This window comes from Acomys minous (genome assembly GCF_964271855.1).
Source record: "Acomys minous genome assembly, chromosome: 2".
Lineage (NCBI taxonomy): Eukaryota > Metazoa > Chordata > Mammalia > Rodentia > Muridae > Acomys > Acomys minous.
This window is the reverse complement of record NC_140484.1, coordinates 71425730-71453330: the sequence shown is the minus strand read 5'-3', so window position 1 is coordinate 71453330 and position 27601 is coordinate 71425730. Positions and strand designations below refer to the sequence as shown.

The 27601-nt window shown below is 47.3% G+C and overlaps 2 protein-coding genes across 16 annotated transcripts in view; both read left to right on the top strand.

The window, feature by feature from the left end:
* Positions 1–3830, top strand: part of SRCAP (Snf2 related CREBBP activator protein) — a 59517-nt gene extending 55687 nt beyond the window's left edge. For all 6 annotated transcript variants that reach the window (XM_084772748.1, XM_084772746.1, XM_084772749.1 and 3 more), the window contains one exon: positions 94–3830. In XM_084772748.1, coding sequence (XP_084628874.1) covers positions 94–2835 — 2742 coding nt within the window. In that variant the 3' untranslated portion in view covers positions 2836–3830. The remainder of the gene's footprint in view (positions 1–93) is intronic.
* On the top strand, positions 3690–27585 carry LOC311592411 (phosphorylase b kinase gamma catalytic chain, liver/testis isoform). 10 transcript variants are annotated; one of them, XM_084772783.1, is made up of 11 exons: positions 3690–3830; positions 5367–5537; positions 17122–17234; positions 21252–21427; positions 21688–21742; positions 24049–24114; positions 24189–24352; positions 26385–26475; positions 26559–26712; positions 26784–26909; positions 27002–27585. In XM_084772783.1, exons 2-11 carry the CDS (start codon positions 5370–5372, stop codon positions 27293–27295), a joined length of 1407 nt encoding a protein of 468 aa, XP_084628909.1. In that variant the 5' UTR covers positions 3690–3830; positions 5367–5369; the 3' UTR covers positions 27296–27585. The 10 variants fall into 10 exon arrangements, with proteins under 10 accessions (XP_084628909.1, XP_084628907.1, XP_084628910.1 ...); XM_084772781.1 differs by lacking the exon at positions 3690–3830 and adding an exon at positions 3837–4487; XM_084772787.1 differs by lacking the exons at positions 3690–3830; positions 5367–5537 and adding an exon at positions 16162–16456.
* The last annotated feature ends 16 nt before the right edge of the window (positions 27586–27601 follow it).

Genomic DNA, 27601 nt, shown 5'->3' with positions numbered 1-27601 from the left:
CTTCAGTAAGAAGTAAAGAAGAGGATAGTGGGTAGCTGCTTATTTCTATTACTATGCCTCTTGCTGGCAATAATTGGCCTGTGTTGTTGGTAGGAACAAGTGGAAGCTGCCCGAAAAGACTTGGACCAAGCCAAGGAGGAGGTGTTTCGACTACCCCAAGAGGAAGAGGAAGGGCCAGGGGTTGGGGATGAGATGTCTTGTGGAACTAGTGGAGGCAGCCACCGGCGCAGTAAGAAAGTCAAGGCTCCTGAGAGGCTGGGAACTCGTGTCAGTGAGCGTCTTCGTGGAGCTCGGGCTGAAACTCAAGGAACAAACCACACTCCTGTTACATCTGCCCATCCTACCTGCAACACCTTCACGCCTCCCCGATGCAGCCCTGTGAGAGAACGAATTCCCAGGCCAGTGCCTAGGCCTCGAACTGCTCCTGCTCCTCCTACTACTCCTCCTCCTCCTGTTGCTGCTCCTCCTCCTCCTCTTCCTCCTGCTGCTCCTTCTCCTCCTGCTCCTGCTCCTCCTGCTATAACTTCTACCCTAGCCACAGCTTCTGCTCCCATTTCAGCCCCAAATCCAGTATCCATTCTTCCTGTCCATGTCTTTTCTGCTCCTGTGCCTCTGCTCCAGCTTCCTCCTTGTTCTTCTCCTGCTTGTACCCCTCCTACTGCCTGTACCCCACTACCCTCTTGTACCCCCTCACCAGCTCAAACATCTCTATTAACCTCTGCTTCACCAGCCTCACTTGATTCCCTTTCTGTTCCCATCTCTCCTGGGGTTAGCAACCTCCCCTTGGACTCAGGGGAAGTAGAGCTATGTGCACAAGAGTTGGCACCTATGGAGTCTCTGGAGCTGCCTGCAATGACCAATTCTGACGCTTCCCTGGTTAGTCTTGTGCCTCCAAAGGATCTTTTGCCTGTGGCTGTTGATATCCTTCCTGAGTCAGAGAAGAATCTTCCTTTTACTCCTGCACCCAGTTCAACCTTAGAGGCTGACAGCATCCCCAATGGTCAGGAGCAGGAGGTGCCAGGTCCTGTGGAGGGGACCAGTCCCACACCACTACCTAGTCATGAGAAGTTGACCTTGAGTCTGAGTGAGAGCAATGGGCTGGAGCTCCCACCCCCAACAGCATCTGATGAGCCACTTCAGGAGCTATTGGAGTCTCACAGGAACATGGAAGAAAAAAGAGAGGTTCAGATCCCAGTCTCCAACCCAGAAAAGCCACAAGAACTTGTTAGAGCTGAGGTCACGGCCCCATCAACCTCATCTTCAGCCACCTCCTCTCCTGAGGGTCCTTCGCCTGCCCGTCCCCCACGGCGTCGAACTAGTGCTGATGTAGAAATCAGGGGTCAGGGGTCTGGCAGGGCAGGACAACCCCCAGGGCCCAAAGTGCTTCGAAAGCTGCCAGGACGGCTAGTAACTGTGGTAGAGGAAAAAGAACTTGTAAGGCGGCGGCGACATCGGGTAACTACCAGCACCCTAGTACCTGGGGTATCTGAAGTTAGCGCCAGTCCAGGAAGCCCATCGACCCACAGTGTGTCAGGGCCAGAATCCTCACCACCTGGCAGTGGGCCCTGTGAAGCTGCTCCTCTTACATCTTCACTGTCCACTCCAACCCAGCATCCCTTCATAGCCTGTCATCACATTGAACCGGGGGTGACTGGTGGGGGTAGCCCAGAGAATGGAGAAGGAGCAGATCTTGCCATCACTCCACCTGCTGTAAAACGTCGGAGGGGGAGGCCTCCCAAGAAGAACAGGTCTCCAGCAGATGCTGGGAGAGGGGTGGATGACACACCTTCATCCGTCTCTAAGGGGAAAACCAATGGGGTGGACCCAGTTCCTGAGCCTGAGACAGTAACTGTTGCAGAGCCCGACCTCAGGCCACAGTTTGTTCCTGGGCCACAGCCTCTCGGACCCCAGCCAGTTCACAGGCCAGAGCCCATCATCCTGTCACCTGTGGAGAAAAGACGGCGTGGGCGTCCCCCTAAAGCAAGGGATTTGCCCATTCCTGGGACCATATCCTCTCCAGGGGATGGCAATTTAGAGAGCCGGACACAGCCACTCCCTTTCCCAGACCCCCTGACACCACTCCCACCACTCCTAGCCTGTCCCACTACTGTCGCCAACACTGTCACCACTGTTACCATTTCAACATCCCCACCTAAGAGGAAGCGGGGCCGACCTCCCAAGAATCCACCATCACCGAGGCCCAGCCAGCTCCCTGTTTTGGACCCTGACAGCTCTTCTGTTCTTGAGAGTTGTGGATTGGGGGTGCGGAGGCAACCCCTGGGCCAGGCGGAGAGTGAAGGCAGTTCCTCTGATGAGGATGGAAGCCGCCCTCTCACCCGCCTGGCCCGCCTACGGCTTGAAGCAGAGGGGATGCGGGGACGAAAGAACGAAGGGTCTGTGGTTATGGCCGTAATTCAGGATGACCTGGATTTAGCAGATAGTGGGCCAAGTGGGTTAGAACTGACACCACCTGTGGTCTCATTAACTCCCAAATTTCGCTCAACCCGCCTGCGTCCAGGCTCTCTAGTCCCCCCACTAGAAACTGAGAAAATGCCTCGCAAAAGGTCAGGAGCTCCAGTTGGGAGTTCTGGGTTGGCGAAACGGGGCCGCTTGCAGCCCCCAAGTCCCCTGGGGCCTGAGGGTTCAGTAGAGGAGTCAGAGGCAGAAGCCTCAGGTGATGAGGAGGAAGGAGATGGAACCCCACGTCGCCGAACTGGTCCCCGCAGGCTCGTTGGGACCACCAACCAAGGGGACCAGCGTATCCTGCGCAGTAGTGCTCCTCCCCACCTATCTATCCCTACTATTAGTCACAGAGGTCGCAAGGCCAAGACGTGAGTGGGCATCCCTTCATGAAGGTATCCCACCGTGGCTGCTTCTCCATGCCCAGGCCTGACTCTGTTAACCACTACTTGAAGTCTTTGAGGGGAAAAAAGCCTCCAGGGAGACATCGGGGGCTGTCTCCCTTTCCACCAAAGTAGGGGGATAGGTAACTGGTTGTCATGGAAATGGGGCTCTTCACAATCCCCCTTCTCTCCTACCCCACATGCTGGGCAGTGTTAAGGGTGGCAAGATAGTCTCTTTCCCCACCCCCTTGTACTTGATTCCCCAGCTGTCTTTCACAGCCTCAAACCCTTAGGGGAAAGGGGGAGGGGCTTTTCAATGAGGTGGGGTGGGTTTGGTTTTTTTTTTTTCTTTTTCTTTCTTTTTCTTTTCTTTTTCCTTTTCTTTTTTTTTTTTTTTTTTAAAGAAGAAAACATAATAAACTTAGTTTCTGTACAAGCATCCGTGTAAGGAGGCTTCTGATTTTCTGGTCTGGTGGAGGGTTGGGTGGGAACTTGGACATCATTTTTCACCTTCCTCTTGCAATGACTCCATACTTGATCTCTAATCCAAGATTGTATACCTTTGAAGCAGAACTTAACCCCTCTCTCAGTCAAGAAAAGGGAAGATTGTCATATCTGATCTGGTAGGCTCAATAGAGTCTGTTTTAGACTACTCAGACATGCTCTTCTCCAACTCTTGGACTAGCCCCAGCCCTCCAATACCTTGGCATTCCCTTCAGTGTCCTTGCTCAGGTGCTTCCTCACACTCCTTTCCTCAGGAAGCAGGCATCCTCCATTTGCTCATGCCTGGCCTCCTCTGCTCTCCGTCTAGCCAAACTGGTTTGAGTTGGCCATGCCCCTTCCCAGCTCCCTGGCCTTCACATGTGGCTGGCCCCACAACTCTGCCTTGGCTTGGCCTGGAGCCGTGAGTCAGCTTCATCTCCACCCAAGCCAAATCAAACCTGAGACAAGAGCCGAAACTCTCAGTCCCTCAAAGCCTGTAGCCAGGTAAGAATCTGTGTTCATGTTTATCATTTCTGACCTTAACTCCCTGGGCCCTCTTTCTGGGCTCTTCTCATTTCTTACCTCAATTTGCTGTTGCAGCTTTGCCACATGTCCTCTTGCTCTCATCTTTCTGCGTTTTCATTACTTGTACTTGGGAAACCACAGGTAATTTCATTTTGTCCAGGCTACAAGAGAATGATTGGACATGAGGGCAGTAAGGTATTTTGATGTGCACAGAGGGCCTGAGAAGGAGTGTTGAAGGTAGTGTGTGAGCGGTGAGGTCACTTGGATTCTGCTCATCTGTGCTGTGTGGTCTGGGTAAAATGGAGTAACGGTGGCAAGCAAGCATCATAGCAAAGGAGGGTTCTCATGTTGAGGGGTTGTTTTGAGACAGGATCTCATTTAGCCTTCAACTAGGAGCTAGCAATGCTGGCCTTGAAGCTCTTCATCTTTCTGCTTCCACCTGTCCGGAAATGGGATTATAGATGTCTGCTACCACTCCTAGGTTAGCTGGGTTTTGTTGTTTGTTTTAAAGTCTTTGTTTTATTTTTATAAACAGCAACAACAAAAAAAAAAAAAAAGAAAGAAAGAAAGAACAAGAAAAAAAAACAAACTATGATCTTCACTTTCCTCCATTCCTCAGAACTATTTTCATGTCAGGTGTGGTAGTGCTTGTCATTAGTCCCAACACTCAGGAAGCAGAGGCAGGGGTTTCTCTCTTAAGTTCTAGGCCAGCCTGGTCTATAAAGTGAGTTGCCAAGACTACATAGAGAAATGCTGTAGCAAACTGAGCCAAGAATACCCAGCGTCCAAATCACTGATGCCTGGGGCAGGTGGGCCACAGCTGCATGAGACAAACTCACAGCTGGAAAGCTGCTCTTCTTTGTCGAGTTCAGTATATTTGAGCTGAAAATACAGTGCTAAATCTGAAAAGACAACACACTAATCTGTAAAAAAAAAAAAAAAAAAAAAAGTTAATGTCAAATGAAAACTTGAAAAGTTATGCTATATTAAGCCTGATTATGACTTCTAAAACATACAGAATATTAAAATATTATATCTTTAAAAAAAAAAAAAGCAAACTGGGCAAAAAAAAAAAAAAAAAAAAAAAAAAACCCAAGCAAGAGGGAGGCAATCTCTGAATATGTGGCCAGCTTTGTCTAAATAGTTCCAGGCCAGTCAGGGAAGGGCTAACTAGTGAGACCCTGTCTCAAAGCAAAACAACAACAAAACCTTAGTCATAAGGCTTTGAGACTCAAGTCTCTTCTGTTTCTCAGAATGCATGGCAGCTTCTCTACTTGTTGAAAGAGTACGTTTACATATGCTTGCCTCCAAAAACTCAGAATCTTAAGCTGATGGAATGGATTCCAACCATGTAGTTTCCTGGCCTGAGTCACTGAAGGAATTTCCCAGTAGGACAGCATTCCTGAGTACAGGATGAAGACACTAGACAGCATGCTTTGAGAAGGGTGGAGTCACCATGCCAGAGCAAGAGCTCATTTGTTGGGCTTAAAAGTGCCTTGACTATATCGCCCACAGGTGATGGAGGACGAGGAGAAGGCAGCGGAGAGCTTGGTGAGCAACATGGAAGCTGCTCATTCTCCATCCCCTGTCCACTGCTGCTGGCTCCGCCTCCGATACTTGGCAGCTATTAGCATTATCTGTGGCTGTTCTTGCCTGGGAGTCATGGCTCTTGTGTTTGCCATCAAGGTGAGGAATAAAGTTCCTGTGGGAATAGGGGTGGGTATAACGAAATGATTTTGTATATCTGCTCTGTCTACAGTTAAGTAAGCAGTTACTAAATACCTATTGATGCTTAGCTGTGGGCTTAGTCCCAGACTAAGAATACTTTCAAAGGACCCGTGTCTTATGAAAGATACAGTTGTACCAGTGGGTAATTAATAGAATGCCACACGACAATACTATGGTATAGGGGAAGCACAGGATACCTAGGAACAAAGGAACAAGGAAAGATAGATGGGTGTGTGTGAGAGAGAAGGGAGGATGAATCTATTAAGTGGCTACCAAAACATCCAAAAGGTGACAAGATAACTTCAAAGGGTTAGTGTACGAGGATGAAAGGACAATCCAAATAAAGGCAGCAGTGTGTACAAAGGCTAAATGAGGAATATTGAGAATGGACATTAAAGGATCCAGATTCCTGAGGACCTCCTATTCTGTACTTGGGAATTTTGACTTTATCTTGAATAGTAGAGAGCAATTTAAAATCTTTTCAGGAGCACGATATGGTCAGATTTGTGTTTCAAAAGGATCTGCTCTCAAAGACTCCATTGAGGTTGGATCACAAAGGGCAAGACTACAGGCAGACAGTTGAGTAGTTATGAGAACAATATCCAGCTTCTGGAAGAAGCAGTGTGGTTCTTGAGAACCATCTGCACTCCTGTGGCTGGGTGGGGGTGGGGTGGCTTTGCTAGGAAATGAGCCTAGAGCTCTGCCCATGATAAGTGGATTATCAGTAAATCAGTACGCGCGCGCGCGCGCGCGCGCGCGCACACGCACACACACACACACACACACACACACACACACACACACAAAATCTAAAAAAAGGTTGTTCAAACTAAAACACCATTCTGGGATTTTTCTCACCCCCTAGATGTAGCTTGATAGCCACAGATACTTTCTGTTACCATAAAATTTTTTCACTGGGGCAAAATTATAAAAAGGATCCTTCATGATGAAAATGATGGTACCTAGTGGACCAGGAGAGAGAGTTACCTGGATGTGACTCATTTGAGTCAAGAATTCCAAAATCTGGCTGGGCGGTGATGGTGCACACTTTTAATCCTAGCACTCAGGGAGGCAGAGGCAGGTGGATCTCTGAGCTCCTGGCCAGCCTGGTCTACAAAGTGAGTTCAGGACAGATAAGGCTACACAGAGAAACCCTGTCTCAAAACAAAACAAGACCTAAATAAATAAATAATACCAAATTCTGAATGAGTGTGGGACAGATAGAAAAGAAGGGGAATAGAAGGATTAAAAAGTATTTTGTAGTCCAGAAATGTAATTCAGCAGAGTACTTGGCTAGTATGCACAAGCCCTGGGTTCCATTCACAGACCACAAAGCAAAACAACACCACTGAAAAGTAGGCAGGACTGAGGTGAATACTTTATATTGCAGACGAGACGAGAAAGACAAGAAGGATGTAAAGTGTGTGGGTGTGTGATTATAAGGATGATAGCTCAGAAAGTGGAATGGGGCAGTGGGCACTTTGGGGCAGAAGCAGGGGGAGAATCTAACTGAGAACCTGCCCCCACAGGCAGAAGAGCGGCATGAGGAAGCCATATACTGGGGGTCCCGGGCCCGGAAATTCATTCTGGCCAGTTTTGCTGTCTGGTTTGCTGTCCTTTTTCTGGGTCCCCTGCTGCTGTGGCTGCTCTCCTACACCATTGCTCAGGCTGAGTAACCGTGGGTGGCCTTTGCTCAGTCAGTCAAGACCTGGATCCAGTCCAACAGTTCGGCAGTGCTCAGTTCTGGTGACAGGAGTGGTTCCTGGTTCTTCCTGTCTAGAAGGATGTGGCCTTTCTCGGGAGCCATTGGAAGAGCTCACCTAGGCTATTGAAAGCACCTGAGACTTCAAGGGAGGTCAGCCCGCTCTGTCCTGTCCTTCACCCTCTGCTTTGTCTCCCCTGCCCTCCATCCTAGGAGCCTCCATTTAGAGAAAGGGGTAAAAACCGGGCTTGATTTTTATTAGAATTTGTTTTGTAATAAAAACCTTTTTTGGTGGTGAAATACTGTCTAAATGTTCTTTTTCCTGCTTTCCCTTGGGCCTTTGGTGAAGGCAAGACTAAACATTTAAATGATGACTACCTCACTGCTCTAAGAGAAGGAAGGGATTTTTTTTCTTCTTCTTTTTCTTTTGGAAGTTTCCCTTGGGGAAAAAACCCCAGCTTCTCATCTATCAGCTGTGACCCTGAAGTCAAACAAAAAGAATAGTAGTTCTTGCTAGGACACTGTTTGTGGAGTAATTACTGCCTGGCAGTGCTCCAGGCGTTGTTTCCATCTTCTGGGACCTCACAGTGACTCAGTAGTAGGTACCATTGTGATAGATAGATAGATAGATAGATAGATAGATAGATAGATAGATCGATCTCCTAGGCCCTAAAGCTAGAGAATAGAAAAGATACAATTGAATTCAGACAGTTTGATTTCAGAGGGATGAAAAGATTGGATTACAGGCACATCCACTCTATACATTGACAGATACTTTAGAGAGAGAGAGAAGAGGGGGGAGGAGACAGAGGGAGAAAGAGAGGTTTGTGTTTGTTTTTGGAGACAGGGTTTCTCTGTTATACAGAGCCCTGGCTGTCCTGATTTCTCTGTGGACCAGGCTGGACTTGAACTCACAGTGATCCACCTGCCTCTGCCTCCCGAGTGCTGGGATTAAAGGCGTGCACCACCACGTCCAGCTTTATTTTGTATTTTTTATCTTGGGACTCCTTATATTTTAAACTTTTAGGGGTCTGTAAATGTACATCGGATATGATATGTGTTTAGTTCTGTTTTATCAAACCAGGCTGTCCTCAGAGTTGCTGTGTAAGTGCTAGGATTACTGCCATGCTTGACAGGTTTTTAGCTTTTGTTTTTGTTTTTATTGTTGTTGCTTGGTTGGTTTTTGGCTTTGAGACTGGGTTTCTTTGTTTCCTTGGCTATCCTGGAACTCGATTTGTAGACCAGGCTGGCCTTGAACTCAGAGATCCGCCTGCCTCTGCATCCCCGAATTCTAGGATTACACGAGTGCACCACTGCGCCCAACCTTTTGTTTTATGTTTTGTTGTTTTAAATTGTTGCTGTTTTGTTCTCTAAAATGACATGGTTTCAACCATGTAGCCACACTAGCCTCGAACTGGATCTTCCTGCCTTTACCTCTTGAGTGCTAGAATTACAGATGTACACTACCACACTCTGCTTAAATTTTTTTGTTTTAAGATATAACCAACAAACAGATTCTGAAACATATATAGTTTAAATTAACATCTAGCTAATCCATGAAAGCTACTACTCGAATTGATTATTCTCAGCACTGTAAAACCTTAATAGCCTCTAATCATTTATCACAGATAACTACTATTCTGACTTCATGCAGTGCAATTTAATTTTGCTTGCATCTGCTTTATAGAGATGGCTGACAATCAACTAACCAAGAAATAAATAAATGTTAAGAATAGGAATATACTGGTGCCCCATATTTGACCACCTCCCCTTGGTGACACTCAAAGAAAGAATAAGCAAAGCTACCAAGATGAGACTTGATAGCCTATGACCATATAGTGGGGGAGGAGGTCCCCCTCAGTATAGACCTAGGGGAGGGGAATAGGGTGAATGAAGGAGGGAGGGATGGGAGGATACAAGTGATGGGATAACAATTGGGTTGTAATCTGAATAAATTAATTAAAAATAAAAATTAAAAGAATAGGAATATAAGGCTGCGCGTGGTGGTGCACACCTTTAATCCTAGCACTCGGGAGGCAGAGGCAGGTGGATTGCTGTGAGTTCGAGGCCAGCCTGGTCTACAAGGTGAGTCCAGGACAGCCAAGGCTACACTGAGAAACCCTGTCTTGAAAAACACAAAAAGAATGGGAATATATGAGGGCTTGAGAGATGCTTCACAGTTGAGCGCTTGTTCTTAGAGAAGGCTGGGTCACTCCTGCCCCTTCCCTACCTGATGAGTCGTACACCTCTGTAATGGCAGCTCCAGAGTTCCCAGTGCCTTCTGATCTCTACAGATACCAATCATGCATGTGGTGCACGAACATACAGGCAGCCAAAGCATTCGTACACAAAACTCTGTACACAAAACTCTGTACACAAACACACAAAATCTTAATGGAATACAAGAATACCTTCCTCCAAGGGGCTGGAGGAATGACTCGGGAGTTAAGAGCACTTGCTGCTCTTGCAGAAGACCCAGGTTTTCTTTCAGCACTCACATCTAGCAGCTCACAATTCATGCCTTTAATCCCAGCACTCGGGAGGCAGAGGCAGGCAGATCCCTGTGAGTTCGAGGCCAGCCTGGTCTACAAAGCGAGTCCAGGATGGCCAAGGCTACACAGAGAGACCATGTCTTGAAAAACCAAAAACAAACAAACAAACAAACTCCAGCTACAGGGACTACAAACTCTGGCCTCTGTGGGCACACACATGAATAAAAAATAAACTGACGTTATAGAGATGGAGCCATCTATCTTTGTCTGTCTTTGTTCTTAACATTGTGTCATAAGTGTTGTGTATAGCTGTAGTTTTGTTGCTATGTTATATGAATACATTATAATTTGTTCTTTATCTCTTGGTAGTATTTGTGGTGTTTTTAATTCATGAATACTACAGAGCCATGCTACTATGGATATTGGTGTACACATACACGCATGCACTGTTGAGACAAAAGTGCTACTATGTAGCACTGCCTGTCCTGGAATTCAGTATTTAGACCAGGCTAGCCTCAGTCTCCCTGCTTCCCAAGTAACACCATTTCTGGTTCTTGTACATCTCTTTTGAAGTTCAAGCACCTTGCAGATAGAATTTTTTAGTGAGAGAGAGACATGATGGTGGTCATTGTTCCAAAATGTTGTTTTTCCTGAGGAGACATGAATATGTTGTCCCCAGATAGGACACCAACAACAGACCAAGCAATTAATTCAAGCCTAGTATGATCAACCAGTGATCTTATTGGGATTATTTACAGGAACATGAGTGACTGAAAGATAGCTGCAAGATAGCTGCATCACTGAAAAGTCCACCTCACCATGAACAATAACAGCTCATGAAAGCTGTATCCCTACAACTTCTGTTCTGTGCCAAGGGTTTTTCCCCTTAGCAGTTCTTTGCTGTTTGTGTAGCATAAGAAACGACTTCATGAGTCTAAAACTTTGTAACCTTCCCCGCTGCCCCCCCCCCCCCCCGTCTTTGTCTCTCAACAGGAGTTCTCTCTGTGTAGCCTTGGCTGCCCTGCTTTGTAGACGAGGCTGACTCAGATCTGCCTGCCTCTCTCTCCTGAGTGCTGGGATTACAGGCATGTGCCACTGCTGGCTATCTTTCTCATTCTTTTTTTTTTTTTTTTTTTTTTTTTAAGATTTATTTATTGTATATGAGTGCTTTATCTGCAGAAGAGGGCATCCATCAGATAACATTATAGATGGTTGTGAGCCACCGTGTGGTTGCTGGGAATTGAACTCAGGACCTTAACCACTAAGCCATTTCTCCAGCCCTATCTTTCTCATTCTTAAGAGCCTCCTTTCTTGCCGGGCGTGGTGGCGCACACCTTTAATCCCAGCACTCAGGAGGCAGAGGCAGGTGGATCTCTGTGAGTTTGAGGCCAGCCTGGTCTACAAAGTGAGTCCAGGACAGCCAAGCCTACACAGAGAAACCCTGTCTTGAAAAACAAAACAAAAAAACCCAAACCAAAACCACCTTTATCTTCAGGGGAAAATCTTTCAGTTAGGTGGGAACAGCTGCACAACACTGCACCCCTTTAGTTCTTCTGATACCTTCTTTTCATCTCTTTGAGGATATTCCCTGAGGGTGTTTGTTTGTTTGTTTGTTTGTTTGTTTGTTTGTTTTTGCGGGGGTGGGGTGGGGTAGGGGAATGATAGCAGTGCCTGATTATTTTCTTCCATTTTTGGTTTAGAAGTGCCACAGCAACAATCACTTATTTTCAGTAGCATGACTGGCTCTGAGAGTCTGCTGCTTGCTGCAAGAAGTTCCCTGGGCTGCACAGATGGCTTTGCAATTCAGAGCTTGTACCACCCTTGCAGAGAAACTGAGTTCAGTTCTCAACATTCTAGGGAACCTGGTGCTGTCTGGCCTCCACAGGGATGCACACAGATATATACAAACACATAACTGTAACTGAGACTGACCACAAGAACCTATGGATATAAGCAAAAAATATTGTACAGCACCCCACGTTGTCCCTTGTGATGATTTTTTTTAAAAAAAGAAAAAGCAGCAATGGGGCTCACAGCTCAGTTCAACCTGATTTCTCCATATCTTAGAACCAATGTGGTGTTTTAGCAATAAACTTGCTATCAAGGTTAGAGATGTAACCAACAGCAGTGACAGTGGCATCTGTGGTTTGCAGGGCTCCAGAGGTTTTTCTGGCAATGGCTCACACCTCACACCAGGATTTTTATCTAATGAGCTTTATGGCTTCAGAGAGTGTCTTTTTCTTGCCACTCTGGGTGCCCCTATGGAAATTATTTCCCTGTAGTTTTTACTGTTTTCCCCAGTTTTCCAAGACTGAGACATTCAAGGACTAACATATAATGAAGCTTTATCACAGAGGACTAATTAGCAGGCTCCCTAAAGTTCGCTTCAGCAGAGTGTATTCTGAAAGCATTACCAAGATCCAGTACAACATCTGAATCAGTTCATCAGAATACTGTTAGGTATAGTAGCTCAGATGGGAGACAGTACCCATCCACAGTTCCCATTTTCCATGAGCATCTGGTCTTCTCACTCCTAGGACACTCTCTTTGTGCTGACGCGTCATCTCATATACATACCACATCACCCTGCCACCCTGTATGGTCTCAGTAGGGCATTGCCTTGTCTGGGCCAAAGCTAAGTGGAAGGCCAGCAGATGCATGTGTTAGCCAGCTACACTTGCCGCTAGAGCCAGCTTTGCCAGTGTCTGACAGGCTCTGAACTTGGGTTGTGGCCACCACCTCTCCACTGACCACACCTAACTGCAAATAAACTCTGTATACCTTTTCATATGGGAGTAATGTGCTTTGGTAAACTGTTGTTCTTGAGACAGGGTTTCTCTGTGTATCCCTGGCTGTCCTGGGTTTGCTCTGTAGACCAAGCTGACCTCAGACTTAACCTCCCAAGTGTTGGGATTAAAGGTGTGCACCACCTCTACCGGGCATGTCTCAATTTTTGTTGTTGTTGTTGTTGTTTCGTTCTAATTTTTCCCCCTTGGGTTTTTGGTTGGTCTGTTGGTTTTTCCAGACAGGGTTTTATCCTGGACTTGCTTTGTAGACCAGGCTGGCCTCGAACTCACAGCAATCCACCTGCCTCTGCCTCCCGAGTGCTGGGATTAAAGGCGTGCGCCACCCACACCCGGCTCTAAATTTTTATTTTATATCTGAGTTTGTATGTATGTGTGCCGTGTGCTTGCTAATGGCCAGGGAGATCAGAAGAGGGTGTTAAATACCCTGAACCTGAAGTTACGGGTTGTTGTGAGCCACTGTGTGCTGGGAACCAAGCCTCTGTCATCTACAAAAGCAACCATGCCCTTAACTACTGACTCCTATTTTTATTGATTTTTGTGTGTTGTGTGGAGAGGGCTTCAGAACAGCATGCATACAGAAATATGAGGACAGTGTTCAAGAATTCGTTTTCTTACAACTCATGGGACCTAGGAATTGACTCGGACTGTCAGTGCTGGCAGCAGGAACTTTTACCCACTAAACTACTAAACTACCTCATAGCCTTCTTGTTATGTTTTTAAGATTGGCTCACATATTCCAGGCTGGCCTTGAACTCCTGCCTCCACTTCCTGTGTACTGATAGACATGTTACCAAGCCCTGGTACAGTAGTTTTTAAATGATCCAGACAGACCCCTTGGCCTTTTATTCATCCCCTATGATTGTTTTCTTATAAACTTGATTTACATGCCTCACTGTTGGGCTCTGCAAAAGCTACAAAAGCGCCATTACAGCCCTGAGGTCTTTGCCAGATTAACTTGTTTTTCCCTTGTGTCTCTTGTGAAAATAGTTGTCAGTCCCGGTACACTGAGCACTAAATAGTGATGCTTGGATGTCCAATTTTCCTATCATTTTCTCTTGGTCTTCAGAGAGAGAGAGAGAGAGCTTTAACCAGTGAAAAACCAAGTTGCTGTCTTCTATGAACTAGCCCACCAGGGGTTCTTTTCTCTTCATTACCTCAGATTATGCAAATTAAACATAATTTAGTTTCTCTGCTCCTCCTCACTCATATTCCATCCATCCCATTTGTGTCCCACAGCCTTACTTCACAGGCTATTAGGGGGAACTTCAATTTGTTGCTAAAAAATATTCTCCAGGGCCCACAAGAATGCCCAAATTATTTATTTTGGGGGGAAGGGTTGGTTTTTCGAGACAGGGTTTCTCCGTGTAGCCTTGGCTGTCCTGTGCAGACCAGGATGATCTTGAACTCAGAGATCTGCCTGCCTCAGCCTCTGTGAGTGCTGAGATTACAGGCATGCACCACCACACCCTGCCAGAATAAAAATTTCTGTCACCAAGCCTGGCAACCTAAATTTAGTACTCCAGACCCACACTGCAGAAGGAGAACTCCAACTCCTGTGACATGTCTGCTGACCACACATTGGCATGTGCACGCCCACACACAGTGCATCTATACACATAGCATGTAATTTAAAAATAGTAATTTCCCACTCGAGCAGGTCAGATAGTTTTCCCTGGTTATCATAGTTGACTAGACTGTTAACTATGTGCCCCAACTGTACGCTGAATTAATTTATTTCCGTTTTTCTGTATTGAAGGTCAGATCCAGGGAATATCTTCTGTTACTACTGCCTCTCTCCCTCTTGAATTTCAAATTTCTCCTATGAGTTCCAGGTTTTTGAAACTCAAGAAGAATATAAGGAACTAGTTTGTACTCTCTTCCATCTTGCTAGCTGTGAGAACTAAGCCAATATATTTACTGTCAAGTCAGAAGCTATTGCTCGTCTTTGCCTCCTTGTAATACCTCTATATAGGCAATTTCTTCTGAGCCGTGGCTATATCATATTGCCCACAGACAAGGCCACGGAACTGCCGTCACAGTCTGCTTACTGCCCCATGAAACACAAGATACTTTGAGGGGCATAACATTTATTCCTGTAGCCTATCAGCTGTCTTGAATTGTTTCCATTCATCAAAGAGAGATAACAGCCGATTACCCTGGAGCTTCCTCCCAAAGATGAGCCTTGGCTGCGTGTCTTATTATTCACTTCAGGGAGCATACATCTGCCACCATAGTAAGGTGGCACACAAATCTCTACTACACAGGAGTAGGGTGATCATATCAGGATTTCCCCTGCTGATAATTTCAGGTACATGTCTGGTCCCCATAGAGGGGCCATGGAACCACATCTCCCTATTCAGATATTTTTTAATTTTTTTCCTGAGACAATGTTTCTCTATGTAGCCTTGGCTGTCCTGAACTCTTTGTAGACCAAGCTAGCCTCAAACTCAGAGCAGTCTGCCTGCCTCTGCCTCCCCGAATGCTGAGATTAAAGACACGGGCCACCACACCTGGCTACTTTCTTCTCCTCTCTCCCCCCCCCCCCCACCCCAGTGCTTGGAATCCAGCTTGGCTCTGTTCATTCTGAGCAAGAATTCAAAAACTAAGCTATATCCCAAGTCCTACTGTCATCTTAAAACTATGTTCTGGTAAAGTATAGTAAACATGTAGTAAAACGCACAGATTTTAAGTCTGGGTGTGTGTGTGAATGGATCCATATCTCATAATTCATGTCCATAGTACAAAGATCCCTGGTTCCTTATTGGCAATTAATAGAAATCAGTATTACACTCTGTAGGGGAGATGTTTCCTAGGTTCTGCTTCACGTCCTTTCAGAGATCAAACCTGGAAAACATAAAACTATGGTTTTTTATCCGTTTTTCATCATTGCTCAAATTTCACCTGTAGGGTTCTTCCTTTAGTTCCAGATTCCATATTCTCGTAGGAAGACTCTTGGTTCCTAATTATAATGACTACCTTTAATTTGACTAATTTCAGAATAATTATCCCCTATACACCAACAACAGGCCTGCATAAGAAAGTTCAAAAATTTTTGCAACTTGTTAAAATTAAAGCTGATGAGAGATCAGCGGCAAGGCACTCCATAGAAGTTAACTTGTCTTCGTTACAGAAAAGGCTGCTGAATGATTATTCTATAGTCTAAGCATTGAGTGAACTTTTAATCTCAGCACCCAGGAGACAAAAGTTGGCCAATCTTTGGGAAATCCAGCCCAACCTGGTCTGCACAACAAATGAATTCCAGGCTAACAAAGGCTACATAGAGAGACACTGTCTAAAAAAAAAAAAAAGAATTCCAGACTAACAAAGGCTACATAGTAAGACACTGTCTAAAAACCAAAAGATGATCATTTCTCTTATGCTGGGATGTAGCCTCAAGCAGCTTGCTTTTTTCACTGCTGTTAGTCCACAGCCTAGGATTTAGGATTTAGCTGACTTTGAAATCACTCCTGGCAGAACCATACTACCAAGTTACTTAAAGCAGAAAGATTCTGGAAGACTGGTAAAGTGTACATCTAGACTATGGCCAGAAGGAGCCAGCTGCCCCAGGGTGATAAGCATTATCCTGGACGTCCCAGTTGGCCCCAGATGGCCAAGCTGCGTATGTATGCGCATTTCGCTGTTGGTTGTTTCTTTTGGTTTTTCGAGACAGGGTTTCTCTGTGTAGCCTTCACTGTCCTCGCAAAAATCCGCCTTCCTCTGCCTCCCCTCGTGCTGGTATTACAGGCGTGCGCCCGGCTGCAACAGTCTCCTATTATAATAAACCGAATTAGGATGAGGATTCCAGGAGGAAACTGAAAACGACTTGTCCTAAACCAAGAACTGTGCACAGCGAACTACTATAAAGATATACTTCCGGTAACCTAACTTCCGTGTCCCGTACCATACCTGTGGCAGAAGAGAAAGGCAAATACTACACATTGAGTGTTTCTGAGGTTCCTCCTTATGGTGGAGACCTTTAGGGAACTTCTAGTTCCAAAGTCCGGGCCGGCCCTGGAATCCCGGCTTCCTATTGGACTGCCACTTTCCAATCTGCAGGGTTGCTAAAGCAGTAGTCCTTAAGCAGCAGGGACTATTGGCTGTAATGGCGGGGGCGGAGCCTCAGGCCGCTGTGGGAGCCCTTCCGGTTAAAGCAAAGGAGTGAAGGCGAGCCGGGCGGCTGAGGGTCCTTTCCCAGGTTAGACTCTACCACGGCCCTAGCCGCAAGGGTAACCCTCCTCGAGACCCCGCGTCCCCTCCCAGTGGTCACCAAGTGCGCTTGCGCGGTAACGCCCGCACTTGTGCCATTTTCCCCTTCCTCCGAGCCACCTTTCCCCTTCCCTTCCCTGTCCCCTTCCCTGCCCTGCTACCCTCCCTTCCCCCTAGGCCCTTCGTTGTGATCTTCCCGGTCCTGATCCTTCCCCTACCCCACCCCCACCCCCAGGACCCTGGCGCCCCAGCCGCAGGTGCTGCGCCCCCGGGAGCCACGATGTGCGTCGTCTCAGAACCTGTGGGCCTCACTGCCCTCCGTTTCCTCCACGCAGGCCCCCACATCCCTCAGAATGACGTTGGACGTGGGGCCGGAGGATGAGCTGCCCGACTGGGCTGCGGCCAAAGAGTTTTACCAGAAGTACGACCCTAAGGACATCATTGGCAGGTGAGCCTTGGCGGGGGAACACAGAGGTCCAGAGAAGCCAGGTCACAGGCAGGGATCAACGCTTCCTTGTGAAGGCTGGCTACTTGCGAAGTGGTCAGAAGAAAATAGTGAATAGATTAGTATTTTGAGTTAACCTTCGGTTTTTCCCCTCTGATTTACTGATGTGTATAGTCAACAAACAAACCTGACTGTGTCCCAGACACAAAGCAAAACACTGGGAGGGAGAATATTGCTGTATAAGTATTTCCGTTAAAGTGCCTGAAAGAAGCACGTGGGAATTTCGAGGGTATCCAGCCCGCTAGGTAGGGAGGGGTTCTGTATAAAAGCTGCTGTGTGCTCTGCGGCGGTGGTGCACTCCTTTAATCCCAGCAGAGGCAGGTGGATCTCCATGAGTTCGACACCAGCTGTTTTACAGAGAATTCAGGACAGCCAGGGCTACACAGAGAAAACTTGGGGGGTAGAGAGGGTGCTGTGCTTACCACCACCACCCCAGATGCTCTGTGGGTTTTAGGTTGTGTTAGGCACTAAGGATACTAGGGGAGGGGGTGCCAGAAACCCATAAAGTTTTTGTTTTGGAGGTTACATTCTAACAATAGAGACATACAATGAAAACAAGATAAAGGCCAATGTAAGTGTTAGGGTTAAAAATAGGCTGTAAGATTAAATCAATGAGGTCTCCACAGACAAGGAGCTTTAAGAGACTTCTGAGAAAATGGCAGGAGGGTTGTTCTTGGGGGAGTTGTTTGTGGTGCTGGGGATCAAACTCTGGGTCCCGAAGCTGGGAGACAAGTGTGACCTTTCTGGCTTTTATGTAGAGACTGGATAGGAAAGGGCCGGTCATGGTGATGGTGTGATGGTCATGGTCATGGTGATGGTCATGGTCATGGTGATGGTCGTGGTCATGGTGATGGTGATGGTCGTGGTCATGGTGATGGTAATGGTCATGGTGATGGTCGTGGTCATGGTGATGGTCGTGGTGATGGTGATGGTCATGGTGATGGTCGTGGTCATGGTGATGGTCGTGGTGATGGTCATGGTGATGGTCATGGTGATGGTGATGCTTGGATAAGTGGTGATGGCAGAGATGGAGGGAAGTAAGCAGCTTCAAGGAACGGGTTCAGATGTATTGGACGTAGATGAGGAGGAATGGGGAAAGGACACGGTATCTTTAAGGTTGGTATCCGAGCAGTGGAGTACCGTTTACTGAAATGAAGAAGCCTAAGAAAGGATTATACTGCGAGTGGAGTGGAGCAGTCAGGACTTGCGTTTTGGAAATGCTAGATTTGAGATGCCCCAGGGGAGAGTGCTTTCAAATGGGTGCACGAGTCTGGAACTCCAGGAGAGCTAGGTGACAACCATAAATTTGGGAGGCACGAACACGTAGAAAGTGGCAGTGAGGAGGGAGAATATAGAGAAATGAAAGGGGCTGAGGCTCAGGTCCTGGGTCAGGACATTTAGAAGAACTACAAGGGACAGGGAGGTGTCATCTGCGAGCTTGAAAGACTGCACTATGAAAAGATCAGCAGGGTGGAGCACGTGAAAGGCTTCAGGGCCAGGAAGGGCAGGGGCGGGCCACTAGATCAGGCCAGGCTCATTTAGATATACTACATGGAGATGTCAGTAGAGCAGTTGGGACCAAGATTCTGGTAAGAAATTAGGGCTCAAAGATAGTATAGTGTGACAGTTGCACATGCTAGGGGACAGACTGTGTCTCAGTCACTGTTACTATTCAATTGCTGTGAGAGAATACCATGACCAAGGCAACTTATAGGAGTGTAGGCTCAATTTTCTTAATAAATATATTTTATTACAAACTTATTAACCAAGAGTGCCTCACTTATAACCCAACTAACCTAAATAATAAGAAAAGAAGATTAAAGAATACAATAATGAAACTGTAAGGATATCAGTTCCAAGGAACGATTGATTCTCCTGGCTTAATCAGCAGGATTTCTTCTGCTGGAACCTGGAGTAACCAGAACCCGGAACCTCAGCAGGAGCCCAGAGCCCCAAAGCCTTCTCTCAAGCAGTTCTTTCTAGAAGTGTCTCAAAGTGGAGCGATGAGCATCCAAAACTATCCCAAGTCTCCCAAGGCCCCGCCTCTTGTGTTTGGTTCACATTTATACCTCCTCTCAGAATTTGTTCAAGGATGTTTTTCAGCTGGTTAACAACCAATCTCCCCCACACTTCTAAGGGAATAAACATCACTTGCTCTTTCACAAGTCTTTTTCTCATCCCCTACTTGTGATCTAAACAAAAAACATGTTTATCTCTCCTTCACATTGGGGGTTTGCTTACAGGGTCAGAGGGTTTCCCTCATGGAGCAGTACCTGAGAGCTCAAATCTTTTTGTTTGTTTTTTCGAGACAGAGTTTCTCTGTGTGACCTTGGCTGTCCTGGACTTTCTTTGAATAAAGTGTTAAAAGAACTTGGTAGGGCAGAGAGAAGGTTCAGTTGGTAAAGTGCTTGCAGTTTAAACCTAGAACCCATATAAGAGTGGAAGAGGAGAACCGACTCCACTGACCTCCACACACACACATAGATAAGAAGTATTAAAAATAAGTAGCCAACAAATTAACTGAAGCACAGACTATAAAGAGCAGGACTGTAACTGAGGTCATCTGCTGTACATACTGTTCTTAGGTGACTAGTGAGGGAATTAGGACTTGATGTTGGTTTTCCTTTTGTAAAATATATGTTTAATTGAAACAGAGTTATATCATTTCCTTTTCCTCCCTCCAGGCCCTCCCCACTACTCTCCCTCAAACACTCTCATGCCCCCCCTACTTTTAAGTTGTTAGCATCTTTTTCTTTATTGTTGTTATATATATTGTTGAGATAGAGAAACCCTGTCTCAAAAAACCACACACATATACATGCACAAAAGTATGCAGCTGGGAGGTGGTGGCATATACCTTAAATCACAGCGCTAGACTGGTCTCTGAGTCTGAGGCTAACCTGGTCTATAGAGAGAGAGATCCCGCCTGGAACTCAAAACTCTATATTATTATATACATATGTGTGTGTATGTATGTATGCGTGTGTGTGTGTGTTGTGTGTGTGTGTGTGGCTAAGGGTGCAAAAGAACACAGAGTAAGGCCATGTGAGGGACAGCCAGGGAACCAACATAAGAAATTCCTTTTGATGGCAGAACCCAAGCAACAAAATCCTTTTACAAAAGCCAAATGGAATTTCGTGTGCTATCTCACTAGAATTTTTAACATCCCTTTGAGATATTTTTGCCCATATTTTAGAGTTGTAGAAGCTAAAGTTCAGATGAATCATTGGGCCATTTCCGGATCAATTGGTGGCAAATCAGAGGTCTTTGTCTCAATAGATGTATGCAGTCAAGAGCTATTGGGGAGATTTGGGGGGTCTGGATGGAGACTTAGATGATTTCTTACCACTTCCTCCAAGGGGCAGATTTTAGGACATTGTGAAAATCCTTCCTCGGCTTCAATAGGGAAGGATAGAACCTACATCCAACCCAGACCCCCTACCCAAGTTCCTGTGGGCTTTGTGTGGCACCTTGCTGCTTGGTACCCACATGCCTGAGGACAGTATGAAGCTGTGATAGGCTAGTGTTGTTCCTGTGTATGGCACTTGTCCTATTGTAGATGGGTCTTCAGAATCTGCTGTAGCAAGCATAAAGGTTCAAAGGCTCGACTCCGGATGGAAGTAAGAATGTAGAAGCTGCCAGATGAGGTGGCACACGCCTTTAATCCCAGCACTTGGGAGGCAGAGGCAGGCCGATCGCTGCGAGTTCAAGGCCAGCCTGGTCTACAAAGTGAGTCCAGGACAGCCAAGGCTTTAACCTTAGCATCTCTGGAGGCAGAGGCAGTTGGATCTCTGTGAGTTTGAGGCTAGCCTGGTCTAAATAGTGAGTTCCAGAACAGCCAGAGCTGCATAGTGAGACTCAGTCTCAGAAGAAAAAAAGATGAGAGAGGAAGAGAGGGAGGAAGAGAGACAAGGTGAGGAAGTGGAGGAGGCCTGACTTGACCCTCATTTGACTCTGTAGAGGAGTGAGCTCCGTAGTCCGCCGCTGTGTCCATCGAGCGACTGGGGATGAGTTTGCAGTGAAGATCATGGAAGTGTCAGCTGAGCGGCTGAGCCTTGAGCAGCTGGAGGAGGTGCGGGAAGCCACACGGCGAGAGATGCACATCCTTCGCCAGGTCGCTGGCCACCCCCATATCAGTGAGGCTGCATTCCCTGCTCCTGCTGGCTCACAGCCCCCCAACCCCGCTAGCCGTGTTCCTAACCCACACCCTAGACCTGCCTCCAGGTCGCTCTGCTCTTCCTCGCTCTCTACCTCCATAGTGGCCAGTCTTTGGGTCCCTGTAGCCTCCTTGGTACTCCTCCCTTCCCTGTATAGTAGTTGAGTGCTGTCTGGGTGGGAGAGCACCTGTGATGTGTACCCTTTCCATCTCTCTCTGCCTCTCTGCCTCTTTCCCCAGTCACTCTCATCGATTCCTACGAGTCTTCCAGCTTCATGTTCCTGGTGTTTGACCTGTGAGTATCGCCCGGCTCATCCGAGACGCCTGTTCCTTGCCTCCGTGTGTGGCCCCAGGGTTCCAGCTCTGTGGGCAGAAGACCACTGTTTCTGTCCTGCTCTCCTTGGGCCAGGTCTCTATGGTTCTGCCTCCCTGAACGCCCAAGGCACAGTCCTTCTCCTTAGCTGCCATCATTGAGGCAAATACTTCAAGAGTAATCGTGACCAATCAAATGCTAAGAATTCTAATGGCCCAATCCCTCATGGTTATAAAATGAGGAGGAGGGAAAAAGCTGGGTGCCAAGTATTGAGCAATGAGCTAACTCTTCATTTTTTCATTTGTTGGTTGGTTTGTTTGTTTGTTTTTTTTTTTAAGTTTTTTTAGTTTTTCTTTTGTTGTTTTTGTTTTGTTTGTTTGTTTTTTTGTTTTTTGAGACAAGGTCTCTTTGTGTAGCCTTGGCTGTCCTAGACTCAATATGTAGACCAGGTGGCTCGAACTCAGCGATCCACCAGCCTCTGCCTCCCAAGTGCTGGGATTAAAGGCGTGCGCCACCACGCCCGGCCCGTTTTTTTAGTTTTTCAAGACAGGGTTTCTCTGTGGAGCCTTGGCTGTCCTGTACTCACTTTGGAGACCAGACTGTTCTTGAACTCATAGCAATCTGCCTGCCTTTGCCTCCTGAGTGCTGGGATTAAAGGCGTGCGCCACAGAGCTAACTCTTTATAAAAGTTCCTCACTTAGCAGTCTCTGCTGAGGCAGAGGCAGGTGGATTGCTTTGAGTTCGAGGCCAGTCTGATCTATACAGCGAGTCCAGAACAGCCAAAGCTACACAGAGAAACCCTACCTTGAAAAAAAAAACAAAAAGTATGATTTAGTCAAGCATCGTGCCTGTAGTCCCAGTAATCCAGAGGCTGAGGCAGGCAGATTGTAAATTCAAGGCCGGCCTGGGTTATGTGCCTTGGCCTGTATCTGGGAAAGGAGGGAGTAATCTCAATACTAAAGAGACGTTCAGAAAAAAATTTCATGAAGCTGCCAAATGGCTCTCTGCAGAAATCTAAGGGGAAATAGGAAATGTCTATTCCTTGTCCTGCAGAGAGTTGATGGACAATGCAGTTTGTCTATTACATTAGAATTGTAATTGTAACTTTATGTTATTTGTTTATGTATTTGTTTTTTGAAACAGGACCTCACTTTGTAGCCATGGCTGATCTGGTCTTTAACTTGCAAAGATCCATCTGCCTCTGCCTCTCAAGAGCTGGAATTAAAGGTGTGCGCCACTGCCCAGTTGTAACCTCAATTTAAAAATTTTTTTATTTATTATTTATTATGTATACAATGTTCTGCCCGCATGTACACCTGCAGGCCAGAAGAGGGCATCAGATCACATTATAGATGGTTGTGAGCCACCATGTGGTTGCTGGGAATTGAACTCAGGACCTTTGGAAGAGCAGGCAGTGCTCTTAACCATTGAGCCATCTCTCCAGGGGCTTTGTTTTGTTTTGTTTTTTGTTTTTGTTTTTGTTTTTGAGACAGGGTTTCTCTGTATATCCCTGGATGTTGGGGAACTCATTCTGTAGACCAGGCTGGCCTTGAGCTCAGAGATCCGCCTGCCTCTGCCTCTGCCTCTGAAATGCTGGGATTAAAGCCATGCACTGCCATTGCCAGACTTTAACCTTACTTTTAAAGGATAATAAGGGAGCTGGAGAGATGGCTCAGAGGTTAAGGGCACTGTCTGCCCTTCCACAGGTCCTGAGTTCAATTCCCAGCAACCACATGGTGACCACAACCATCTATAATGTGATCTGATGCCCTCTTCTGGCATGCAGGCCGAGCACTGTATACTAAAATCATTCTACCTTTTTATAACTGTTAGTTGAACTTTGACCAGTATACTGGCTTTAAGAAGTCTTTCGTAGATGTAGTTGCTCTCAGATAAGAAAGACCTCCGTGATGTATTGTCACAAGAGCAACTTACTACACAACTTCCTAAAAGTGTTCCTTTGTGGCATGTTAGGGACATTTCTCATTCTTCTTTTTGTTTTGGGCTTTGTTTTGTTTTGGTTTGGTTTGGTTTCCCAAGACAGGGTTTCTCTGTGTACCCCTGGCTGTCCTAGACTCAATTTGTAGACCAGGCTGACCTTGAACTCACAGAGATCCACCTGCCTCTGCCTCCCCAAGTGCTGCCTGGCTCATAGAATATTTCAGTCACCAACCCACTTAGTCAGACTGCCCCTGGGATCCAGCTCACTCCTGCTGGTCACAGAGGAGTCTCACCTCATGAGCCTTGTCACCTTCTCTGCCTCTTCTCCTCCTCCCCCAATCCCTTAGGATGCGGAAAGGAGAGCTGTTTGACTATCTCACAGAGAAGGTGGCCCTCTCAGAAAAGGAAACCAGGTACTGGTGGCGCCTGATGCCCTGGGCTGTCCAGGGGACTGGTACAGGGAGAAACAGGAGTGTGTCTCACCCAGGTCCATCATGAGGTCTCTGCTGGAAGCCGTGAGCTTTCTCCATTCCAACAACATTGTCCACCGAGACCTGAAGCCCGAGAATATTCTCCTCGACGACAGTTTGCAGATCCGCCTTTCAGACTTTGGGTTCTCCTGCCATTTGGAACCTGGCGAAAAGCTTCGAGGTAAGGGGACCAGATGCCAAGGGAGAGAGAATACTCGCTGCTCTGTGCAACTCAGTGGACTTCTTTACCTTGGAGAATGGAGATGGATAAGCCGAGGGCCATGCCAGGGAATCTAGAAGAAGGCAACACTGTCCAGCCTCAGAGGAGTCCTCCAGAGTAGGGCAAGAAGGGCCCAGCAGGTTGAAGTGTGAACAAAACAAGGCCTCCGCGTGGTACATCAGTGCCGTGAGGAGTCTGGTGTGTCCTCACCTGGGGCCCTGAGAGCCAGAGCTCGTACCATGTTATGTGTTCCTCGTAATAGCAATGTCTAGGGCTGGGAAGCCATGCAAGCTTGAGAACCAGCGTTCAGATGCCAGCAGCCATGCCCTGCCTGCAGGTATGCGGCAAGGAGGCGGAGTCTCTGGAGTAAATGATAGGTTATCCGAATCAGTGCAGCTTTGGGCAACTGAGGAAGACGCTCAACAGCAGCCTACAGTTCTGTAACACGCACTCGCACACACACGTATTTCTAGTGCAGATGGGAAACTATGATAAATTCAAGTGTAGGAGTCCCAAGCACTGTTTATAAGTGATCTTGTCCCTTATGGTTTTGTACTGTGTACATGAATAGTGAACAAATAGTTGGCATTTACCTGGGGCAGATGCCACACGACATCCCTACGCCGTAGCTTATTGCTCTCCATTTTATGACCAGGTGTGAAGGCATGAAGATTTGCCCAGAGGTGAAGCTTGAACTAGGCAGTTTCTCACTCAGCCGTGCACTCCAGCGCCGCGAGGGCACCAGGCTTCATTTCCCTCACACCTTTCTGGGATACCTCTGCCTTGCCTCCTTTACCCACTTTCCTAGCTGAGGGATTCGGGTTTCACTTTAAGCCTGCACTCGGGGAGGGTCCCCTGCTTTTTGATAGGACTTTTGTTATGCTACTTTCACATGGCTCGCCCTCTGCCTTCCGGGAAGATAATAAGCTTGGAAAAGGTCCATCCTCCTCATGACCATCTAATAGAGCCGTGGGCATGTGCTAGGTAGTCACATACTTGTGCTCCCAAACATCCTTTTCAATTTAGGCTTATTAAATTCCCTTGGAAGTAGGATATGGAATAATTTGGAATTTCTAAAATAAAAAAATTGGTACCTGGAGAGCCAGGCACAGTGGCTCCCGCCTGTAGTCCCAGCACTTGGGAGGCAGAGGCAGGCGGATCTCTGTTGAGTTTAAGATCAGCCTAGTCTACAAAGGGAATCCAGGGCAGCCAAGAGTACACAGAGAAATCCTGTCCCGAAAAACAAACAAACAAATTGGTACCTGGAACAGTAAAGAGAAACTAAAAATACAGATTGGTGTCAGGTGTGGGGGAACCTGAACTATGCGCAGCGAGACGTGATCTTGATGCCATGATAGAGAATCAAGGAAGGAGTTTTGATTTTGGTTTCCGTGGGGAGTTTTGTTTTGTTTTGAGACGGGGTGTCTACATCTAGCCCTGTCTGTCCTGGAATGGGCTGTGTAGACCAGCATAGATCATGTAGCATTTACCTAGCTCAAGGAATGCCTTGAACTGGGACTTCCCTGCCATGTGCTTTAAGACATTCCAGGCTTGTGCTCGGCTGTGGCACACTCCTTTAATCCCAGCACTGGGGAGGCAGAGGCAGGCAGATCACTGTAAGTACAAGGCCAGCCTGGTCTACAGAGTGAGTTCAGGTCAGCCAAGGCTACAGAGAAACCCTGTCTTGGGGGGAAAAAAAGTTGTTTATATAAGTGAGTAGTTGGCTTGGCTTGAAGGTGGGGAGGTCAATGACATGGTTGAGTAAGGACCTGAAGTCATTCCCAAGCTGGGGCTTCCTAAGAAGGGCGCCACCATCTGGTGGGAATGAAGCTGGTTAGCTAGGGCATGGCCGTGCTCTGAGGCTGAGCAGGGACACGGCAGCACACAGGGAATGCTGTGCTCTCGCACAATTGAGACGGCTCCAGCAGAGGTGGTGTTTGAGGCTCGGGGGACACTAGTGCCATTCCATCAGTCTCCTGCTCTCTCTCCCCAGAGTTGTGTGGGACTCCAGGGTATCTAGCACCGGAGATCCTTAAATGCTCCATGGATGAAACCCACCCAGGCTATGGCAAGGAAGTGGACCTGTGAGTGCCTGTCATCTCTTCCCTTCTGTGCGTCACACCCTTGCTTGTCACCTAAGCCAATCTAACCATGGTCTCATTCTCAGCTGGGCCTGTGGGGTGATCTTGTTCACACTTCTGGCTGGCTCGCCACCGTTCTGGCATCGGCGCCAAATCCTGATGCTACGGATGATCATGGAAGGCCAGTACCAGTTCAGTTCCCCCGAGTGGGATGACCGTTCCAACACCGTCAAAGATCTGGTGAGTACGGGCCATGAGAAGATACTAGGGAAAACCCAAGATCTGACTCTGATGCTCTCAGGTTTCTCTAGATCTCAAAGATGCTGCAGGTGGATCCTGAGAAGCGCCTGACAGCTGAGCAAGCCCTACAGCACCCCTTCTTTGAACGCTGTGAAGGCAGCCAACCCTGGAACCTCACACCTCGTCAGCGGTTCCGGGTAAGCCTGAGAGTGGCAGGACCTGCACCCAGGCCCTGACCTTTTCCCTGGGCTGGATTTACTGCCGAGGCTAATACGGTCCCTTTCCTCAGGTGGCAGTATGGACAATACTAGCTGCTGGACGAGTGGCCTTAAGCACTCAGCGCTTACGGCCACTAACCAAGAATGCACTATTGAGGGACCCTTACGCGCTGCGGCCAGTACGGCGCCTCATTGACAACTGCGCCTTCCGGCTCTACGGGCACTGGGTGAAGAAGGGCGAGCAGCAGAACCGGGCAGCCCTCTTCCAGCACCAGCCTCCTAGGCCTTTCCCCACTGTAGCCACCGAAGAGGAAAGAGACTCTAACGCCATTACAGAGGATGAGGCTGCACTGGTGCGGAGCTAGGACCTCATCCCTGGACAAGCCAGGAAGCAGGACTCTAGGAGGAGATTTTGTTTGTTTGTTTGTTTTATCATTCCAACCTGTTGGGACTCAGACCCTAGCCCTGCCTTGCCAAGCCTACCACTGATAATGCTGCTTGTCACAGAGACCAGCCCTCTCCCCCCTATCTATTCTGGACTTGGAGATCAGGGCAGAGATGGAAGGGAGCCTCTTCCAGTGTTGTGCCTGACCTCGTCATTGCTGCCTGTGCTGCATCTGAAATAAAACCTGCTACAAGCCTGGGAGAGCCAGTGCTTACGTGTGCTGTCT